Consider the following 18,959-nt stretch of genomic DNA (forward strand, 5'->3'; position numbering starts at 1 on the left):
TAGTTTCTTTTGCTCTTTATTTCTCCAAGGTGCTGCCCAGTCACACTTTTGATGGCTTCTGGGATAACACTACATAAGGATACATCTACACTGTAAAGGTAATACAGTCTGATACCACCTTAACTCCCATGGTTCAATACTATGTAATCATGATTTGTAGTTTGGGGGGCACCACAACTCTTTGGCAGGGAAGGCTGAGTGTATTTTAAAACTACAACTACCATGACTCCATAGATATTGAACCATGGCAGTTAAAGTGGAATCAAACTGCAGTAATTCCTCAGTGTAAAGGTTCGCATTTTTTCCCTTTTAGATGAAAGTTAAAAACTCCCCTTTGGTAAAGTAGAACAGGTGAGTGCAAAAAATCCATTCTGAAATATCTTTAAAAGGACATAGCGCAAGGGAAATTCTAGCACCGACACCACTGCTGCACATTTAGTTTTTAATGGCCTCTTATTAGAAGAGGGGAAAAGCACACAATAGCCACATGCAAAATAAAAGGTTGCTTATATGCTTCATAACGAGAAGGCAAAAAGGAAAATCAGATCATTAGAACTGAAAGCAAGGGTGTTGTTATATGGATGGAAATCATTTGTTTTCACTCAAATATGGTGCTGTTGGTTGGAAGCCTGGCTGGTCATGGTAGAAGAAATGGCTGGCTTCAAAGCATCATACTTCCATTTCCTCTTCTGCTCCCGCCGCTTTTTGCTGGGCCTCTACAGAGGTGCTCGCGGAAGAGGGGATGCCCATCATTGTCCGAATGGTGTGTAAGCTTGTCTTATTGTGAGGGCTCCATAAGACAACCTCTGTACAAGGATTCCTGGAGGAGAGAGGAAGGAAAGAAGGGGTAACTGCCACAAATTATCGACTTTTATGTGTTTGCCCTTTCTTCCCAAACTCACATTTATACTTACAGAGAAAGAAGCAGTTCTTCAGCTGTAATACCGACTTCTCCAAGTCCGGCTCGTAAGAGAGAAGGGTGCGTCAGCAAGGGGCACTCGCCCATGATGTATTCTCCATCCACAATAACGTTGTTGAGCTCATCTTCGTCATCCGAGCAGGTTTCGTCCTGCGCTCTGTCTTGGGAGAGCCTGGGATAGAGAAGATTCTGTGGGTGAATCTACACTGTAGAAATAATACAACTTGACCATGGCACAATGCTATGGAAACTTGGGATTTGTAGTTTGGCAGAGCCTAAGAATGCCAGTGCCTTTGGCAGAGCCTAAGAATGCCAGTGCCTCCCATGGTCCTATAGTACTGAACTGTGATAGTTAAAGTGGTGTCAAACTATCAATTCTACAGTGTAGATCAGGAGTGTCAAATTCATTTTCATCGAGGGCAACATCACTTTTATTATGGTTGCTTTCAAAGGGATGTTGAATCCACGGAGATACTGTGATTATAGAAGGCCAACTATAATTGGCCTTCATGGAGGAAGAAACCATGAAAACGAACAAAATCTGGCTACCAGTATTAAAAAAACTCTAAAATCAGGACAGTAAATAAAGACCAACACTCAGAAAACTGGAATTCCAGACAGAAAACAATCACCCAGCTAACACTTCCCTACAAAGGTTTTCCCCAGGCAGAAAGCACCCAGGATTTGAAGCTGCAAGGCTATTCAATGCTAATCAATGTGATTAATTGTCAATCAATGTGATTCAAACCTGCCTCAAACAGACAAGAGTTCTTTCTCCAACCCTGGACCTTCCATAGATATATAAACCCCACTTGCCTAGTTTCCAACAGACCTAACAACTTCTGAGGATGCCTGCCAAGGTGTGGGCGAAACATCAGTAGATAATACTTCCAGAACATGGCCATACAGCCCGGAAAACTCACAGCAACTCACCAACTGTAATTCTTTTTACATAGTGGTTGGTGCTATTTAGTTTTTACCCAATTTGGGTCTCCAGGTGCTACTGGAAGGCAATGCCCATTTACTTTTTAGTATCCATCATGCATACTAGGGATAATGTGAAATGCAACCCAACAGCACTTGTGGTTCTGAGGTTGGGGAAAGGCTAAAGGACATTTCAAAGTCAGACATCATATCCACAAGCTTTGTATTTAAATTCAAACCCTATACAGTACTCCTGAATAACAGAACAAACTGTAGTCTCCCAGATGTTACTGTATCACAACTCCCATCAGCTCTAATCATGTTTTCTAATGATGAGGAATACAGGAGGTGTGGTCCAGCATTTGGAGGGCCACATAAAATGACCTGCTGGGCCAGATTTGGCCCAGGCCTTGAGTTTGACACCTGTGGTGTAGATGCACCCCATGTGATAGAAGTTTTTCTAGTTTCCCTTGACCACATCTTCCAAATCACTCGGTCACCATGATTCCCCCTACCTCTGTTGTAGCTCTTTCAGGCGTGAATAGGCCTGCTGCCACTGGGGGTCTTCGTCGTGGATAGGGAAGCCATTGGAACTGTAAATGTGATCATTTTCCAAGCTAAGGGAGTTGAAGCGGGCAGCCATCTTGTCCTCTGAAAGAAAATGCTTGGAATTGGGCTCCCTTTTGAAACAGAGAAAACAACATCAATTTAGTACACCATCCAATTCTGCTTTGGGCTTCATTAAGCCGAACGAAATGTCCCATTAGGCCCATAAGCACAGTCCAGCATGCAGCGTAACAATTGATTTTGTAGCAGTGTTTAAAAGCATGACTTTCAAAAGTCAGTGCAGCGGTGCATATGCAGAAAAGGTTGATTACATTTGCTGTATATCACTGTCATATTGTCTAATCTGTTTCTTAAAGATGGATAGTATTTTACCAGCTTTTAAAAATCTATGGAAAAAAAGATCATGGGATTCTAATCATCATGTCTGCTGTTCCCAAACTTTTTTCGTCATGGAACCCTTCAGAAGGTATTTATTTTCCATGGAATCTTAACGCCATCCTTGATATGTTCAATCAAAAAATATATGGATCATTTTGTGCCAAGATCCCAAGATCCAAAATGTCTTTAATCTCAAAAACTGCACAAGAAAGTTTTAAAAAAGAAAAGAAATTTGGAATCAACATGAAAAACTGACTATGTATGAACCACTCTTGTAAAATGTTGAAACATTTAGCTAGCAATTATATACCTCATAGTAATAGTTGTAGCACAAAATAGCTTTACGGAGACTGTAAATCAAGTAATTTGCCTCATGTGGTTTTATTTTAGTACCTGTTTTAAATTTGATTTGTAAGATTTTCATGGAACCCGCATGATGCTTTTGTGGAACCCTAGAGTTCCATGGAACAGTTTAGGACTCTTTGCTGTATGCAAAAGAAGAAAGTTTACAAAGAAGAAGTGGAGACTACAGTCATAAAACATCTTTCCTATCCAAATAGTTTCCCCTTCATATTCTATTCTATTCTGACTTACTGATCTCTGTGCTCCAAGTGGCGTTTGAAAGTCAGAGGTCCTGGGCGGCACCTAAAAGAAGATGGGAGAGATCTGTTCAAGAGTTAGATGTTTCCCTTTCCTCGTTCTCATCTGCACTATCAAATTGTGGCAGTTTGATATCACATTGACTGCAATGGCTGCACGTTGCAGAACTTTAGGACTTGTGTTTCAGTGAGACACTAGAACTCTATGGCAGAAAATTCCAAATATCTTGCAAAATATATCTCAGCACTCAATAAGATGGGGTCATGATGGTTAAAACAGCATCAAAGTGCTATAATTATGTAGTGCAAAAAAAGCATCCTAACCACTGGCATATTTTCATTTTGCTAAAATTAAAATAGCCACTCCTCCCTTCCTTGTAGCTCATAAAAACCACAGGTTTGCAAGGCTTTCCTTTTTCAACAGTTTTCTCCATATTAACTCTCTTCTTTTTCCCGTTACCAAAAGCTGGTTTATCTTCCCCTTCCTTATATTTAAATCTAAGCCCTTCGCTGCTTAGGAGCAGAATAGCTGAATGACTCCTTGGGCTCTATCTACACTGCCATATAATGTGGTTTGTACCTGCAGTACATGGTCAGGGTAAACCAATAAAATGCAGTTCAATGCAATTAAACTGCACTATATAGGTCAACACTAACCATATAATACAGATTCAAACTGCATTATATGGAAGTGTAGATCCAGAATATTTCACATATACCCTAACCATACCTGGAGGCTGAAGGCAAGGATTTTGTTGTTGCTCTCGTTGAAGGAACAATATTACTAGTGATATCATGGTGAATGGCCTCCTTATACCTCCGTTCAATAGTTGGTCAAAGATCTTTTTGTTTTCCCAAGACTTCAAACTGGGATAGGCAAAGTTTTGAATGCATCCAGGCACTGCCTGGATTTTTAGTCGTATCAAAAAACTGGAAGTTTCTATGAATGTCAACACCTTTTGAACAGTTCACAGACATTTCACTGTTTCCCACTCAAAATCAATTACAAATTGGAAATCTGGGCTATTTTTTTCAGTCTGAAGAGGCTGTATAGCTCAAGACTCCTGGAATATATGCATATCTCTTTAAAGTTTTTAACGTACTGAGTTTTCTTGGATTAGTAGTTTTATCACCATTTTTGCTTTCTTAAACTGGGCTTTATTGTGAAATGCCGTTAAAAGACTGCACAGGTATCTGTAATAAATAAATAGATCTGCTGCAAAGTTGCAAACATTGTCTCTGCATCCTTCCTACAACCTTTAAAGGAGGGACCAATCAAATAATATAGACAAACTGGGAAAATACCAACAAAGGAGGGCGTGTGTTTGCTTGTTTGGATTAGTCCGAAAGCCTCAAACATGTAGCTAAGAGCTTTCCAAACTGTGTGTTGCAACACATTGTTAGCTACAGCATGTAGATGTCACGTGAACGTAACCAGACATCTCTGAGTCTATGTGAAATAACCAATAAGCCATAGCTTTTTAAAATGAAAGGTTTACATTGTGTACCAAACATTTTGTTACTAAAGTTATGGTGTGTCTATATCTCTGTAGGACTTCAACTCCTACAATTCCTTTTTTTTTTGTTTTTTTTGTTGTTGTTGTTTTAGCTCTGATATAGCTATATTGGTTCATAAATGCCAAGAGAGTGAGCACTATTCAGAAGCCATTCTTTTCCTAATTCATCCAACAAGATAGATCCATCCCAGAAAGAGCATCATGTCATAAATGTACCGGGATCGCTGTGTACCACTGAAGTTCACCACTCCTTGGCTTGTCCTGAACCATGTCCCTTTGCGTGTCATGTCTCGTTGCCAGCCGGAGACATGGCTATGGCTCCAGCCCCTCTTCCCTGGTAAAAGGGAGCAGCGCTGGGATGGGCTGGATGGAAGCAATGCAGCTGATGGGTCACCAGGTGTTGGATCCATCTGTGACGTGAAAGGTAAAGAGGAGATATGTTGTCGAAGGCTTTCATGGCTGGAATCACTAGATTGCTGTGAGTTTTCCAAGCTGTATGGCAGCATTTAGGAAGAGCTTAAAAACATGGCTCTTTCAACAGGTTTTTGGAGAGTGAATTCCCCATCCCCATGATAGACCATGTACCTACGACCTCCTCAACTGTTGCACTTTTTCTTCCCCTTTGTTATAGTCACAGGGTCCACCCCACCCAAGTTGCTCTCCCATTGACAGTAGCACTTAATCAACTACTTCGTGTTACAATATTCACTGGTTGCACTTTGCCCAGTTCATTTTACCCCCTCTACTTGGGTGCCAAATTCATGTTTTTACTATTATTTTCATTTTATGCTTTTACTGTGTTCAGAGTGTTAAATTTTAATACTTGTGTTTGTATTTCTTGATGTTATTTTATTTTGGTTTACTGTTTTATCCGGGCTTGGCCCCATGTAAGCCGCCCCGAGTCTCTTCGGGGAGATGGAGGCGGGGTATAAATTATTATTATTATTATTATTATTATTATTATTATTATTATTATTATTATTATGTTGCAGAAGCATACAACCATACAGCCCAGAAAACTCACAGCAAGCCAAAGAGAAGATGGTTAAAATAAGGCTCTACTCTCATACACAGGCATAAACTGCCCCAATTTGGCAGGGATGGCCCTAATTAATCCTTTGTTATTCCTCTTACCCAACTGCTTTTAGAAAGTCCTAGCTTCTCTCTGCTCCTTCCACTTTGCCTTGTGTCCTTTACTATAATTACTGCAAAATGAGTTCAAAATGCAAAAATACTGTATTTCTTTGATGCTAAGACACACTCATTTTCACCCGCAAAGGTTTAGCCAAAATGAGAAACACTGGAAGCCCTTTTGTATATTGTTGAACACTCCCCATCATATTTGACCACTGGCTCTGCTAAATAAGGCTAATGGGAATTGGAGTTTAACATCTGGAGGACCATTGCTTTCCACCCCTAGCCTTTATGTTTATCTTTTACACGGCCATATAATCCAAATGATCAAAGCAGATAACCCACATTATCTGCTTTGAACTGGGTTATATGAGTCTATACTGTCATATAATTGAGTTCAGATAATCTGGATTTTATATGGCTACACTAACAAAGCAGATAATGTGGATTATTTGCTTTGATAATCTGGATTATATGGCAGTGCAGAAGGGGCCTCAATGTTGTTTTATATCAGCTGAAAACAAAGTGAAGTAACTTTTGAAGTACCTTTTTGGCTGGACTGTTACTGTATCCTTCACTGCTGATGGCTGTAAAACATTAAGGCATAATACCAGAATAGGTCATGCTTGATCCAAACAACAACTGATGCTTATAATGGACTGAGTGGGGGCTATTTTTAGTGCTGTATGTTTTTTTTAATGTTTCGATTCAACGCCTCCTTCACCTCAAGGAGCACTAATGTTATGGCATGAATGGTGTGTTTAGAGAAGAGGAAAAGGAAGGGAGGACACCTAACACCTAACCCACTGAAACAATAATAAACCGCAACGATTAGAATAGGAAAATAATAATATGTGTACAGTGGACTCTTGTTATCTGCTGTGGTTTAATTTCAGGGTACCCATGGATATCAAATCTATAGGCTAGGCATGAGACTTTGATCTCTGACGTCACAATGTGGCTTTTGGAGAAACCTGTCGGTTCTTACAAGCGAGGTGTTTACAGCTGCTTAAAAAGATGAGAGAAGTGAGTTATAGCACACAGCACAAAAAAAAATAGACAGGAGAGTCTGTAGAAGATTAAGGACTGAGAAGTGTGAGAAGACAGCATCGGATCGGGCAACCCAATAGAGAGTCTACAAGAGAATTAAGGCAAGATACCAATGAAGGTGAGACAATATATTTCTCAAGAATAATTAAATAAAGCGTGAAAACTCAATTGAGAAGAAAGGAGGGAGAGGGGAGAGGAGAAGGAAGGCAGGAGGAAGAAAGAAGAAGAAGGGGACTCCCCCAGAGGTGGAAGCCAGCGGTTCCCCCCCCCCCTTTGCTGTGGGTGTGTGTGTGTTTGTTTTTTTTTTCCTTCGTCCACATAGAAAACAATTAAAGATATGTAATTTAAATTTTGGGCATTAAATTAACTATAAACAAGTAATTAATTAAGAATTTAAATAATCAGGTAATTGCTATTCAGATTAACTGTTTCAGGGAAGGGAAAGATTGGGAGTATTTACATTAATTGTTTATCTGTATTTATGAACTACTCTATTAATTAATCAATTAAGATTTCAACAGATAACAAAGTAGCACTAAGAGAGTGTTAATCCCTGGGATTTCAAAGGAAATAATGATAACAGCAAAGTGGAAAATGGAAAAAGACCCGAAAGACAACAAATCTATGTTACGCAGAGGATCGCTGAATGATGAGATAAATCTAAGGGATCTAATGAAGGAGATTCAATCGATCTCAGCTAAGCAAGACATGATCCAAAAGGAGGTACAAGCCATTGCTGTTAAGCAGGATCAACAACAGAAATCGCTAAAAGAAGATATGAAAGATCTAAAGGAAGAACTCAGTTCCCTAAGAAATGAAATGCTCAATAATACAAAAGAAATTCAGGATATAAAAGTGGAAACGATTAATAACACAAAAGATATAAAAGAACTGAAAATGGACAATAAGAAAACGGAAAAGATCCAAAGTAAAATGCAAAAGAAACTGGAAAGCTTAGAATCCAAAAATCAAAAACTAGAAAAAATACAAGAAAAATGTGAACAACAAGAGTCAGAATTCCAATTGAGATTTAGAAATATTGAAGAAGATTCCAAAGAAAATATTAGAACGGTGGTGTCACAGTTGATCGCCAAAATTCTCCAATGTTCGGAACTAGAGGCTGATTCTCAAATTGATCGGGTCTATAGAATACAAACTAACTACGCAAAGAAGAACCAATCAATAAGAGATGTAATTGTCTGCTTTATCAAGAAAAATACCAGAGATGAAATATTAAAAAGTAATTTGACCAACCCACCCTACTATAAACAAAGAAGAGTAGCAATAATGAAAGAAATCCCCGCATCAATAATGAATAGAAGAAGGAGATACTATTTTCTCACAGATGAATTGAAAAAGCTGAACATCAGATTTAGGTGGGAAAAATTCGAGGGGATTATGACAACTTACAAAGGAGAGAAATTCTGGCTGACATCAGAAGATAAAGCCAGGGACTTTTACAGGAAACTTAAGAGAGATATAGATCCAGAGTCAGTATCACCAAATAAAGAGAAAGTGCTCAATCCAAAAAATCCAAAAAAGAGAAGATTTGACTCACCAAAAGAAATCGAAGAAAACCTAAGACGGAAAGATAAGACGGACAAAGCAGCCCCATCTTCAGAGGCAGATGATGAAGAGGACGACGACAGCCCAATCGATGACAACCCAACCGATGAATGATTTTACCCAAACAATAAAATGTTTTTCAAACAATATTAACGGTCTGAACTCGCCATCCAAAAGGAAAAGACTATTTAGTAAATTATGGAAAGAAAAATATAATATTACAGCCCTACAGGAGACACACATAGCAAAAAAACATGTAAAATATTTGATAAATGACCCTTTAGGACAGGTATATTACTCCTCGGATATTAAGAAAAAAAGAGGAGTTGCACTATATATAGACACCAAATTTAAGTCGTTGGAAAAATTCAAGGACAATGAAGGAAGAGTTATAGGGGTAATGATAGAGATTGGAGATGAGAAAATCCTTCTATGTAATATATACGCTCCAAACGGTCCAAAAACGAAATTTATAAAATTTGTTTGGGAAAATATCAACCAGATAGATTTCGATCATATGATTTTCGGAGATTACAATGGGGTGCTAGACAATAAATTAGACAAAACCTATAATCAAAAGAGGAAAAAAGAATTCAGTACCCTGCAAAAAATGTTCATAAGATTTAAGGAAGAATTTGACCTGAAAGACACATGGAGGGAACTTAATCCTAATCAAAAAGACTATACCCATCTCTCTAGCAGACATCATCAATGGTCAAGAATCGACATGATTTGGGTGACCAAAACATTGTTAACTAAAATAGACAAAATTAAAATATTATCAAGAGACCTTTCGGACCACTGCCCACTTGTTATGGTAATAAATCATAAAAACCATAAGAGAAAATGGAGACTAAATGATAATTTAATAAAATTAGAGAAAGATATAGATAGAATAAAAATTAAATCAAAGGAATTTTTTAAATTAAATGATACCCCTGAGGTGAGCCCACAGATAATCTGGGATGCCTATAAAGCTGTAATTAGAGGAGATTTAATTCAATTAAGCGCAAGTAAAAATAAAAGAAGGAACCAAGAAATAAACGAGTTGGTTAAACAAATTGATTCAGAAGAAAAGAAACTTAAACAAAATCCCAAAAACCAATTGACGAAAAGGAAATTAGAATTATTAAAAAAACAAAAAAATACTTGGGAAATAGAGAGACTAGCCAATCGGTTGAAATGGGCGAAACAACAAATGTTCGAAAATGCCAATAAGCCAGGTAGGTGGCTGGCTCGAATGATAAGAAAGAGGAAACAAAATAAACACATAGCTAAAATAAAGGTAGGAGATAGAGAGATAATTAAAGACGAGGAAATAAAGGAGGAATTTAAAATCTTCTATAAAAATTTGTACTCAAAGGATCCCATAGGCCAGGAAAACATTGTAAAGTACTTAGGAGAACAAAAGCTACCAAAAATAACGGAAGACCAGAGACTTGGACTAAATAAGGAAATTACAGAGGAGGAAATAAAAAAAGCAATAAAAGATCTTAAAGTAAATAAATCACCAGGCCCAGATGGCTTCACCGGAGAATTTTATAAAACAGTACAAGAGGAAATAATACAATATTTGAAAAAAATAATGAATCAGGCGCTAAACTTGAAAAAAATCCCTGAATCTTGGAAGGAGGCTGAAATAATTATGATACACAAGGAAGGAACAGAAGCACAAGAGATCAGCAACTATCGGCCTATATCCTTACTCAATATAGATTATAAAATTTACACAAAAGTTCTGGCAAATAGATTTAAAGAGTTTTTAAACGATTGGATTTCCGAGGACCAAACGGGATTTTTGAAAAACAGAAGTACAAAAGATAACGTAAGAATCATATTGGATATAATAGAATATTATGAATCAAACCCTCAAAAAGAGTTAGGACTTGTCTCAATAGACGCCGAGAAGGCATTTGACAACCTAAATTGGGAATTTTTCAAACTACTGTTACAAGAAATAGATATAGGGTGGCAATTTCAAAACGCTATTAACGCTATCTATGACAAACAAAAAGCCAGAGTTAGTATTAATGGCCTGACATCAGAAGAATTCCACATCGAAAAAGGAACTAGACAAGGCTGTCCTTTATCTCCGCTGTTATTTATTTTTGCCCTAGAAATACTACTTAAAGCCATAAAAAATGATAAAAACTTACATGGGACAAAATTGGATAAACAAGAAATAAAAATAAGAGCCTTTGCAGATGATATAATCTGTATAGTAGAAGACCCACAAAGAGAGTTAAACAATTGGCTAGGAAAAATTGAGGAATTCGGCAAAGTGGCAGGTTTCAAATTAAATAAAAGGAAAACAAAAATTTTAACCAAGAACATGACTAAGAAAAAACAAGAAAATCTACATAAAATCTCAGGACTAGAAATAGCAACAAAAATTAAATATCTGGGGATCTGGATCTCTGCAAAGAACAACCAACTCCTGGAACTAAATTACTTAGCCAAATGGAAAGAAATAAAAAAAGACCTCGAAAATGGGCAAAATCTAAATTTATCATTACTAGGGCGAATAGCGGTAATCAAAATGAACATACTTCCTAAATTATTATATCTTTTTCAAAATGTCCCAATTATAAGAAATACAAAAATATTCAAAGATTGGAATAAAGATATATCCAAATTTATTTGGAAGAATAGAAAACCTCGAATCAAATACTCAATTATGATCACTCCCAAACTAAAAGGCGGTTTCGGTCTCCTTGATCTAAGATTATATTACGAGGCCTGTTCTTTGGAGTGGGTGAAAGAATGGGTAACCCTTAAAAAAGAAAAAATACTTACCATAGAGGGATTTGATTTAAGAAGGGGGTGGCATGGATATATGTGGTATGATATGATGAAAGTAGAAAAAAATTTTGGAAACCATTTTATTCGCTCAGCCCTGTTAAAAGTTTAGATTAAATATAAAAATTATTTCTACACAAAAACCCCATTGTGGCTATCTCCCCTTGAGGCAAACCAAAGAAGGCTCTTAGGCTGGACAATCTGGCCAACATACAAGGAGATCCTGGGCGGATTAAATAACAGAGATGAAGAGCCCTTTGTAAAAAGCATGGAAGAGATACAAAAGAATTATAAAAACGTCTCGTGGTTTCAATATATTCAAATTAAGGAATTCTATAAAAAAGATAGACAAGTAGGGTTCAATCAAGAAAGTGGCTTTTGGGACAAATTCCTGCAAGTGAAGGAGAAAAGTATAACTATCCTCTATAAAAAGTTATTAGACTGGGTTACCGAAAGAGAAGAAGTCACTAAATCAATGATACAATGGGCCAAAAATATAGGGAGGCCTATAAACATAAAGGAGAATTGGTTAAAAATAGTACACAGGTGGTACTTGACACCAAAAAAATTGAACTTAATGTATAAAAATGTTAGTAATAAATGTTGGAAATGCAAAGACCAAGTGGGCTCCTACCTACATATGTGGTGGTAAAAAAAATGAAAAGTTTTGGAAAACAATACACTCAGAATGTAATAAGATTCTTAAACTAAAAATGATCTTTAAACCAGAACTCCTCCTGTTAGGGTTGTATGATTCTGAAATTAAAATGGAGACAAATAAAGATAAACTTTTTACTTATTTTATAACGGCAGTGAGGATAATTTTGGCGAAACACTGGAAATCGGAAGAACCCCCCACAAAAGACCAATGGTTAAATAAAATTATAGAAATAAGAGATATGGACATTTTAACTTTTTGGATGAAGAGTAACTCCGGTAAGGCCATGAAAAGAACAAACTGGGAAGATTTCGACGAGTATCTCAAAAAAGAATATGATTGAAGAGAGAAGATGCCATATTGGAAGAGAAGAACGGAAGTCACCCAACCCCCCCCCCCCAAACTTTAGGCAACATTCCTTCCCTGGCCCCCTCATCCTACCCTCCTCAATTTATTCCTACCCCTCTTTTCCCTCTTCCCCCCCCCCTTTTTTTTTCTCTTTCTCTTCTTGCCCCTCCCCCTAAACCTACCCACTTCCCTCCCTCAAAAACTTTCCCGCACAATCTTTTCCCTTAGTTTCTTCCCCCCTGGATCACTGTTATGTATAAGCAAAATTTCAATAAAAATTATTAAAAAAAAAAAAGATGAGAGAAGTGTGTGTCCCTAAGTGGCACTTATGGTAGAGCCATGTATGATTCCACAGCAAGCTGGCTTCAAAAAAGGCAAAAGGTGCACATCAAAAATGTTAAACCTGACTCATAAAAGATGGATTTGAAAGGCAACAGATTACAGGAGCTGTTTTCATAGACCTGTCAACAGCTTATGACACTGTAAATCATTGCCTTCTCCTGAGGAAAAAAAAAATCACAAAGGACTACCATCTGACCCACTTCATAGGAAATACGCTACAAAACAGGTGGGTTTTTTTTTGTTGAATTCTAGGGCCAGAGAAGCAGATGGCGAACACAGAAGAACGGCCTGGCGTGTTTGCTCCATCAATGTTTAACATCTATACAAATGACCAGCCATTGGCAGAAGGCACAGAGTTTAATCTATGCTGACGATAGTGACATCACCGCCCAAGCAGGGAGCTTTGAAATGGTTGAACAGAAGCTCTCTGAAGATTTAGGTGCTCTTACTGTCTATTGCAGGGAAAACCTGCTGATCTCTAATCCATCTAAAACCCAGACGTGTGCTTTTCACCTTAAGAAACTCCAACAAGAGAACAATGGTTAGAGAAATTGAATTAAATTTACGATATGGACAAACTAACATATCTAATGAAATCAAGCAGAGGAAATGCTATAAGAACAGACTGGAAAAAATACAAAGAATACAACGAAAAGGCAAAGGAAGAATAAATAAAAAGAGAACCCGAGAATGGAAATTATGAAATAAACCAAAAAAGCAAAAGAAAATAAGAATTGAAGACAGTACCACAAAGAGTAGAAAGCGGAAGACCAACAGGACTTTTTACCCTATATATACCTCCCTATCCTAGTATTTTTCTTCTTCTTCTTTTCTTCCCCTTTCAAATCCCATCCTAATTTTCCTTCACTTTTCACCCTCTTTTAATTATGTACACAAAAGAAAACCTGAATAAAAAGTATTTTTTTTTAAAAAAAAGAACAGACAAGCATCTCGAGCTCTGAGGATTACCTAGGAAGAAATCCCACTGGAGCATTGCAGCACACCAAAATACTTGGGAGTTACCCTGAACGGTGCCCTGGCTTACAAGAAGCACTGCTTGACTATCAAGCAAAAAGTGGGTGCTAAAATAATATGGTGTTCTTACAGAGGCACTCCAAGTGGCCAGCTACTGGTCAAAGGACATTTAGTATAATGCCAAGTTGTTGTTGTGTTTTTAAATACATTACAACTTGTATCCTCGGTTTGCCTCTGACACGATAAATACCTATGTAGGAGCCCCCAGTGGCGCAGTGTGTTAAGGCGCTGAGCTGCTGAACTTGCAGACCAAAAGGTCGCAGGTTTGAATCCGGGGAGCAGAGTGAGCGCCTGCTGCTAGCTCCGGCTTCTGCCAACCTAAAAGGTTAAAGTTTTTCCCTGACGCTAAGTCCAGTCGTGACCAACTCTAGGGTTGGTGCTCTTCTCCATTTCTAAGCCGAAGAGCCAGCGTTGTCCGTAGACACCTCCAAGGTCATGTGGCCGGCATGACTACATGGAGCGCTGTTACTTTCCCGCCGGAGCGGTACCTATTGATCTACCCACATTTTCGAACTGCTAGGTTGGCAGGAGCTGGGGTTAACAGCGGGCGCTCATTCCACTCCCGGGATTTGAATCTGGGACCTTTCGGTCTGCAAGTTCAGCAGCTCAGCGCTTTAACACACTGTGCCACCACCAGGGGCCCTTCTGCCAACCTAGCAGTTCGAAAACATGCAAATGTGAGTAGATCAATAGGTATCGCTCCAGTGGGAAGGTAACGGCGCTCCATGCATTCATGCCAGCCACATGATGTTGGAGGTGTCTACGGACAATGCTGGCTCTTCGGCTTAGAAATGTAGATGAGCACCAACCCCCAGAGTCGGTCACGACTGGACTTAACGTCAGGGGAAACCTTTACCTTTACTTAGAGAAGGACTAATAACTGTGCCAAGTTTCATTGCTCTCAGTCCATAGGAAGTAGGTCAGGGAAAATCTTTAATGAACGCTCCTAGTATATAGATTCATGAATGTGTGCTTGGCATGTCTTTCTTTCCAAGGTTCAGGGTCTAAAAAGGTCACAGTAGGAGGCAGGCCTTTTGAGGGCAATTCAGGACAAGGCCTCTTTGCCATGGCCTGCCTTCGGCCTACTAATCCAGGCCCACGCCCACAGAAAGGCAACAAATAGGCGTCCCGGTGTCCTTTGCGCTCCAGGCGGCCATTTTGAGGGAGCCCTTCGAACGCCGACTTCATACAATCCCATCACGGTATGCTAATGAAGGGGCGTGGCTTGCTTTCCCTGTCATTAAAGCTTGCTGCTTCTCTGCGCATGCGTCATGCAGAGGAGGGAAACACGGCGCCACAAACGGTTAGTACAGGGCCTAGCCTAGGATTGGGGATGTGGGCCTGCAAGTCTCTTGTGCGCATGCACCGTACGATAAGAAAAGGCTTTCCTCATTCTTACCGTGCGAATATTATTTACGACGCTCTTCTGCTTGGAGGAGCCCGCTCTTAGAAGCCGGGGATGAAGCGGCGTAGAAAAGTAGCAACAAAATGCCCCTTTTTAATCACATGACGGAATGTAACTCTACCGCGAGGTAGGTTGGGAAATGTAGTCCCAACTTCCGTTTCTTCCCCACCCTTGGGTGAGATATGTCTCTGGGAAGCCTACGACTCCCGTGACGCCTTGCGCGCGTTGAGCTTCTCTAGCCTTCCTTGCACATAGAGATAGAAAATGAAGAGTATTGGTTCTGATTCCTCGTCGCTGTGAATGGATTGGAGAGCAAAGCAAGATAGCCATCAATTTTGTGGTTGGTTTGGTTTGCGGGGAAGGCATGAAGAAATGGATATGGTTTCTTAAAGCAACAGTGTCATATTTTGTACCTACAGGCATTTTGGACATCTGCTCCCAGGATTCCTGACTGTTGGCCCAGATGGATGGGGCTTCTGGGAATGGAAGTCCAAAAACAACAACAACAATTGGAACCATTGATTTAAAACAGGCATGGGGAAACTTGGTCCCTCCAGGTGTTTTGGACTCCAACTCCCACCATTCCTAACAGCTTCAGGCCGCGGCTGAGGGGGAAAGAGAAAGGGCCTGAGGCTGTTAGGAATGGTGGGAGTTGGAGTCCAAAACACCTGGAGGGACCAAGTTGGCCAATACCTGACTTAAAACATCTTACAACACATAAAGCAAATGTATTTTAATAGTAAATAGACTCAATAACAGATTTATGAATCCCTCCCTCATAAATTCAAGAAGATAGGAAACTGTTCTCATTGGTCCATTTCTCCCAATATTGTCAGTTCTGATTTACAGCCACTTGACAGAATTACAGGCTAGATTCTTTCCAAACAGTAGCGATCTCCAGGCCTGATCTTGTTTACTTCCTCAAGACATTGAAGACTGGGATTTTTACGGTGGTACTATTGAACTGACTTCTCTTTCCACCTTTTGCCAGATGGATATCCAGCGATCCCTTGAGCTGCTGCACATGACCGTCTACTCCCAGAGCGTCTCGCCTTGTGGGAAGTATTTAGCGGCAGGGAATAACTATGGAGAAATTGCCATATTCAGGTAACTAGGCCTCTCTTAACACAAAGGGTGTTTTTGGAGTGAGACATTAATTTGAAATTATTTCAAGTTACATTTCACGGTCTTTCCCTGCTCTTTACAGTCTTTCAGCAGCACTAAGTTCAGAGGCCAAGGAAGAGAGCAAGAAGCCAGTGGTCTCCTTTACAGGTAGATATATTTTTTTAATTTTATTGAAAAACGTATAAGTGATAAACATACATACCACTGTGCGAAAAGTATAGAACGATAACATGAATACACACACACACACACATATATATATATAGAAGAAATAAAGGAAGAGGGGGAAAAAACATGAAAAAGGTAAAAAACGAAAGAAAGAAAGAAAGAGAAAGGAAAATAATAATAATAATAATAATAATAATAATAATAATAATAATAATAATATAAAAAAATTAGGGCCTAAATTCTCCCTATGGACTTAACATCTATACATAAACAATACAATCACAGGTAGATAATTATGGTCAAGTGAATCTAAGCAATTCCCGTTATTGTGTTGTCAAAGGCTTTCATGGCCAGAATCACTGGGTTGCTGTGAGTTTTCGAGGCTGTATCATCATGTTCCAGAAGCATTCTTTCCTGACGTTTCACCCACATCTGTGGCAGGCATCACGAGAGGTTGTGAGGTATATTGGAAACTTAGCAAGGGAGGTTTATATATCTGTGGAAGCTAGGTCTTGAAGATGCAAGGCTTTTCTATGCTAATCAAGGTGATTGATTGCAACATTCACACTTGCCTCCAACAGATGAGTTCTTTCTCCCATCTTGGACTTTCCACAGATATATCAACCCCACTTGCCTAGTTTCCAACAGACCTCACAAACTCTGGGGTTGCCTGCCATAGATGTGGGTGAAATGTCAGGAGAGAATGCTTCCGGAACATGGCCATACAGCCCATAAAACTCACAGTAACCTAATTCCCGTCATTTTTGTGACTGTTAAAATTCATTTTATGTGGCCATCGAGATACTGGACTACGACTCCTATGTTCCTCATTATTAGTCATCATGACTAGAGCCAATGGGAGTTCTGATACAGTCACACCTGAGAGGCTGCAGTTTATTCTGTTTAGTCAGTGGAATGTGGTTTGAATTTAGATACAATGCTTGTAGATATGATGTCTCCCTTGAAACTGTCCTTTAACTTTTCCTCAGCTTCAAAGCCACAAGTGCTATTGGATTGCAATTATCATTATCCCGAGTCCGTACCATGAATGATCAATGTGCTTGTTGGCATTGAATATTTGCCTTTGATGTTGTTAGCCATATTGGGAAATGGGGCCAGGATATTAATAATAATAATAATAATAATAATAATAATAATAATAACAACAACAACAACAAAGTGATTGGAATTGTCGTTAAATAATTTTGGGGGACCCTAAAGAGTCCTGAGACCATTATGTAAGAAAAATCTGTTGGCCCTCAGTATCCACACACTTTCTGTCCATGGATTCAACAGCCCATTGAAGGCAACCATAAGGCTGATGTGGTCCTGTATGAAAATGAGTTTGACATTCTGGATTAGGTACACAGAATCCCTGTAAAAGTGGAAAAACTACATATATATATACCTCATCAGCCTTACGATGGCACTCTAAGAATCTCTAGGTCCTCCAGTGTGACTCTATGGTCAATTTCTGGCAAAAGTTTCCTAGTTATTTACCAATAAACTGATCTTGTAGTAATCAAAACTTCAAAAGCCAAATCCACAGATATGGCCGACTGTTTATTTTTTCCAGTTTTCCATTTATAGCACAGCAAAGCATTTTTCTTTTTAAATCATATCCCAAAGCCTGGTGTCAGGTTATGTCATTGAACAAATACATAGAAGACTCAGTGTGTTTGGGATTGACATTATTTTCCTTGCAACCCTAATTTCAATAGTTTAGAGCTAAAAAGAGACACATGGGTCCAGGAGAATACTTTGCTTTTTCTGTTTCACATCAGAGAGTATACTTCATTATGGGAGTCCCCAATTCTGAGGAATGCAGATTTTTGGTGATTGTTCATGGTAATCTGAGGATATCCCTTGAGTCATCTCAGGATGTTATTAAGTCCACCTTAAACCCCACTTTTTATTTCTGTAGCCCACGATGGTCCCATCTATGCCATGGTTTCCACAGACCGACAGCTATTAAGTGCTGGCAACGGTGAAGTCAAGGCTTGGAACTGGAGTGAAATTGTGAAGAAGGTAAGGAAGGGTTGCCTGACAGTCACCTTACTATACAGGGTGTTTGAAAAAGAACTCCCTATTCAACATTTAATTTAAATGGTGAATAGGGAATTCTTTTTCAAACACCCTGTATTTCTCATGATCTATGTTGTTGTTTCATAACATCTATTTTCTGTGTAACTAGGGCTGCAAAGAAGCCTGGAGTAGAAGGCCTCCTTATGGGTATAATTTACTTTCTTCCTTCAGTTTTCCTTATCGCCTTTTCCTTCCTTTTACAGACATCCCAATGCAATATTCCTCTTTCATTTTCTTTTCAGGAGCAGCCTAGAAGTGCCAGAAATCAACAGCCTTCAACTGAACCTCAAGGTAATAACCACAGTGGTGCAGTGTGGGAAGTTTCAAATGTGGTTCATTC

General features: G+C 39.0%; 2 protein-coding genes across 6 annotated transcripts in view; one reads left to right on the forward strand and one right to left on the reverse strand.

Annotated features, from left to right (window-relative positions):
* On the reverse strand, positions 1 to 15,379 carry hcfc1r1 (host cell factor C1 regulator 1). Of its 4 annotated transcripts, none has more exons than XM_008121005.3 (7): positions 15,236 to 15,368; positions 6,585 to 6,625; positions 5,121 to 5,314; positions 3,383 to 3,433; positions 2,359 to 2,523; positions 915 to 1,091; positions 1 to 820 (listed from the first exon to the last, which is right to left on the reverse strand). In XM_008121005.3, exons 3-7 carry the CDS (start codon positions 5,312 to 5,314, stop codon positions 670 to 672), a joined length of 738 nt encoding a protein of 245 aa, XP_008119212.1. In that variant the 5' UTR covers positions 6,585 to 6,625; positions 15,236 to 15,368; the 3' UTR covers positions 1 to 669. The 4 variants fall into 4 exon arrangements, with proteins under 4 accessions (XP_008119212.1, XP_008119211.1, XP_008119210.1 ...); XM_008121004.3 differs by having other exon boundaries at positions 3,383 to 3,454; XM_008121003.3 differs by lacking the exon at positions 6,585 to 6,625 and having other exon boundaries at positions 3,383 to 3,454; positions 15,236 to 15,379.
* The window catches only part of thoc6 (THO complex subunit 6), a 10,099-nt gene continuing 6,155 nt past the window's right edge, over positions 15,016 to 18,959 (forward strand). Inside the window, exons 1-6 of one of the 2 annotated variants that reach the window (XM_003227692.4) lie at positions 15,016 to 15,139; positions 16,233 to 16,348; positions 16,449 to 16,513; positions 18,459 to 18,562; positions 18,729 to 18,766; positions 18,862 to 18,910. In XM_003227692.4, coding sequence (XP_003227740.3) covers positions 15,041 to 15,139; positions 16,233 to 16,348; positions 16,449 to 16,513; positions 18,459 to 18,562; positions 18,729 to 18,766; positions 18,862 to 18,910 — 471 coding nt within the window. In that variant the 5' untranslated portion in view covers positions 15,016 to 15,040. Of the gene's footprint in view, positions 15,140 to 15,441; positions 15,582 to 16,232; positions 16,349 to 16,448; positions 16,514 to 18,458; positions 18,563 to 18,728; positions 18,767 to 18,861; positions 18,911 to 18,959 lie in introns of those variants that run through there. The other variant, XM_016997537.2, reaches the window with a different exon arrangement.

The sequence above is a fragment of the Anolis carolinensis genome, chromosome 6 (genome assembly GCF_035594765.1).
Source record: "Anolis carolinensis isolate JA03-04 chromosome 6, rAnoCar3.1.pri, whole genome shotgun sequence".
NCBI classification, from domain to species: domain Eukaryota; kingdom Metazoa; phylum Chordata; class Lepidosauria; order Squamata; family Dactyloidae; genus Anolis; species Anolis carolinensis.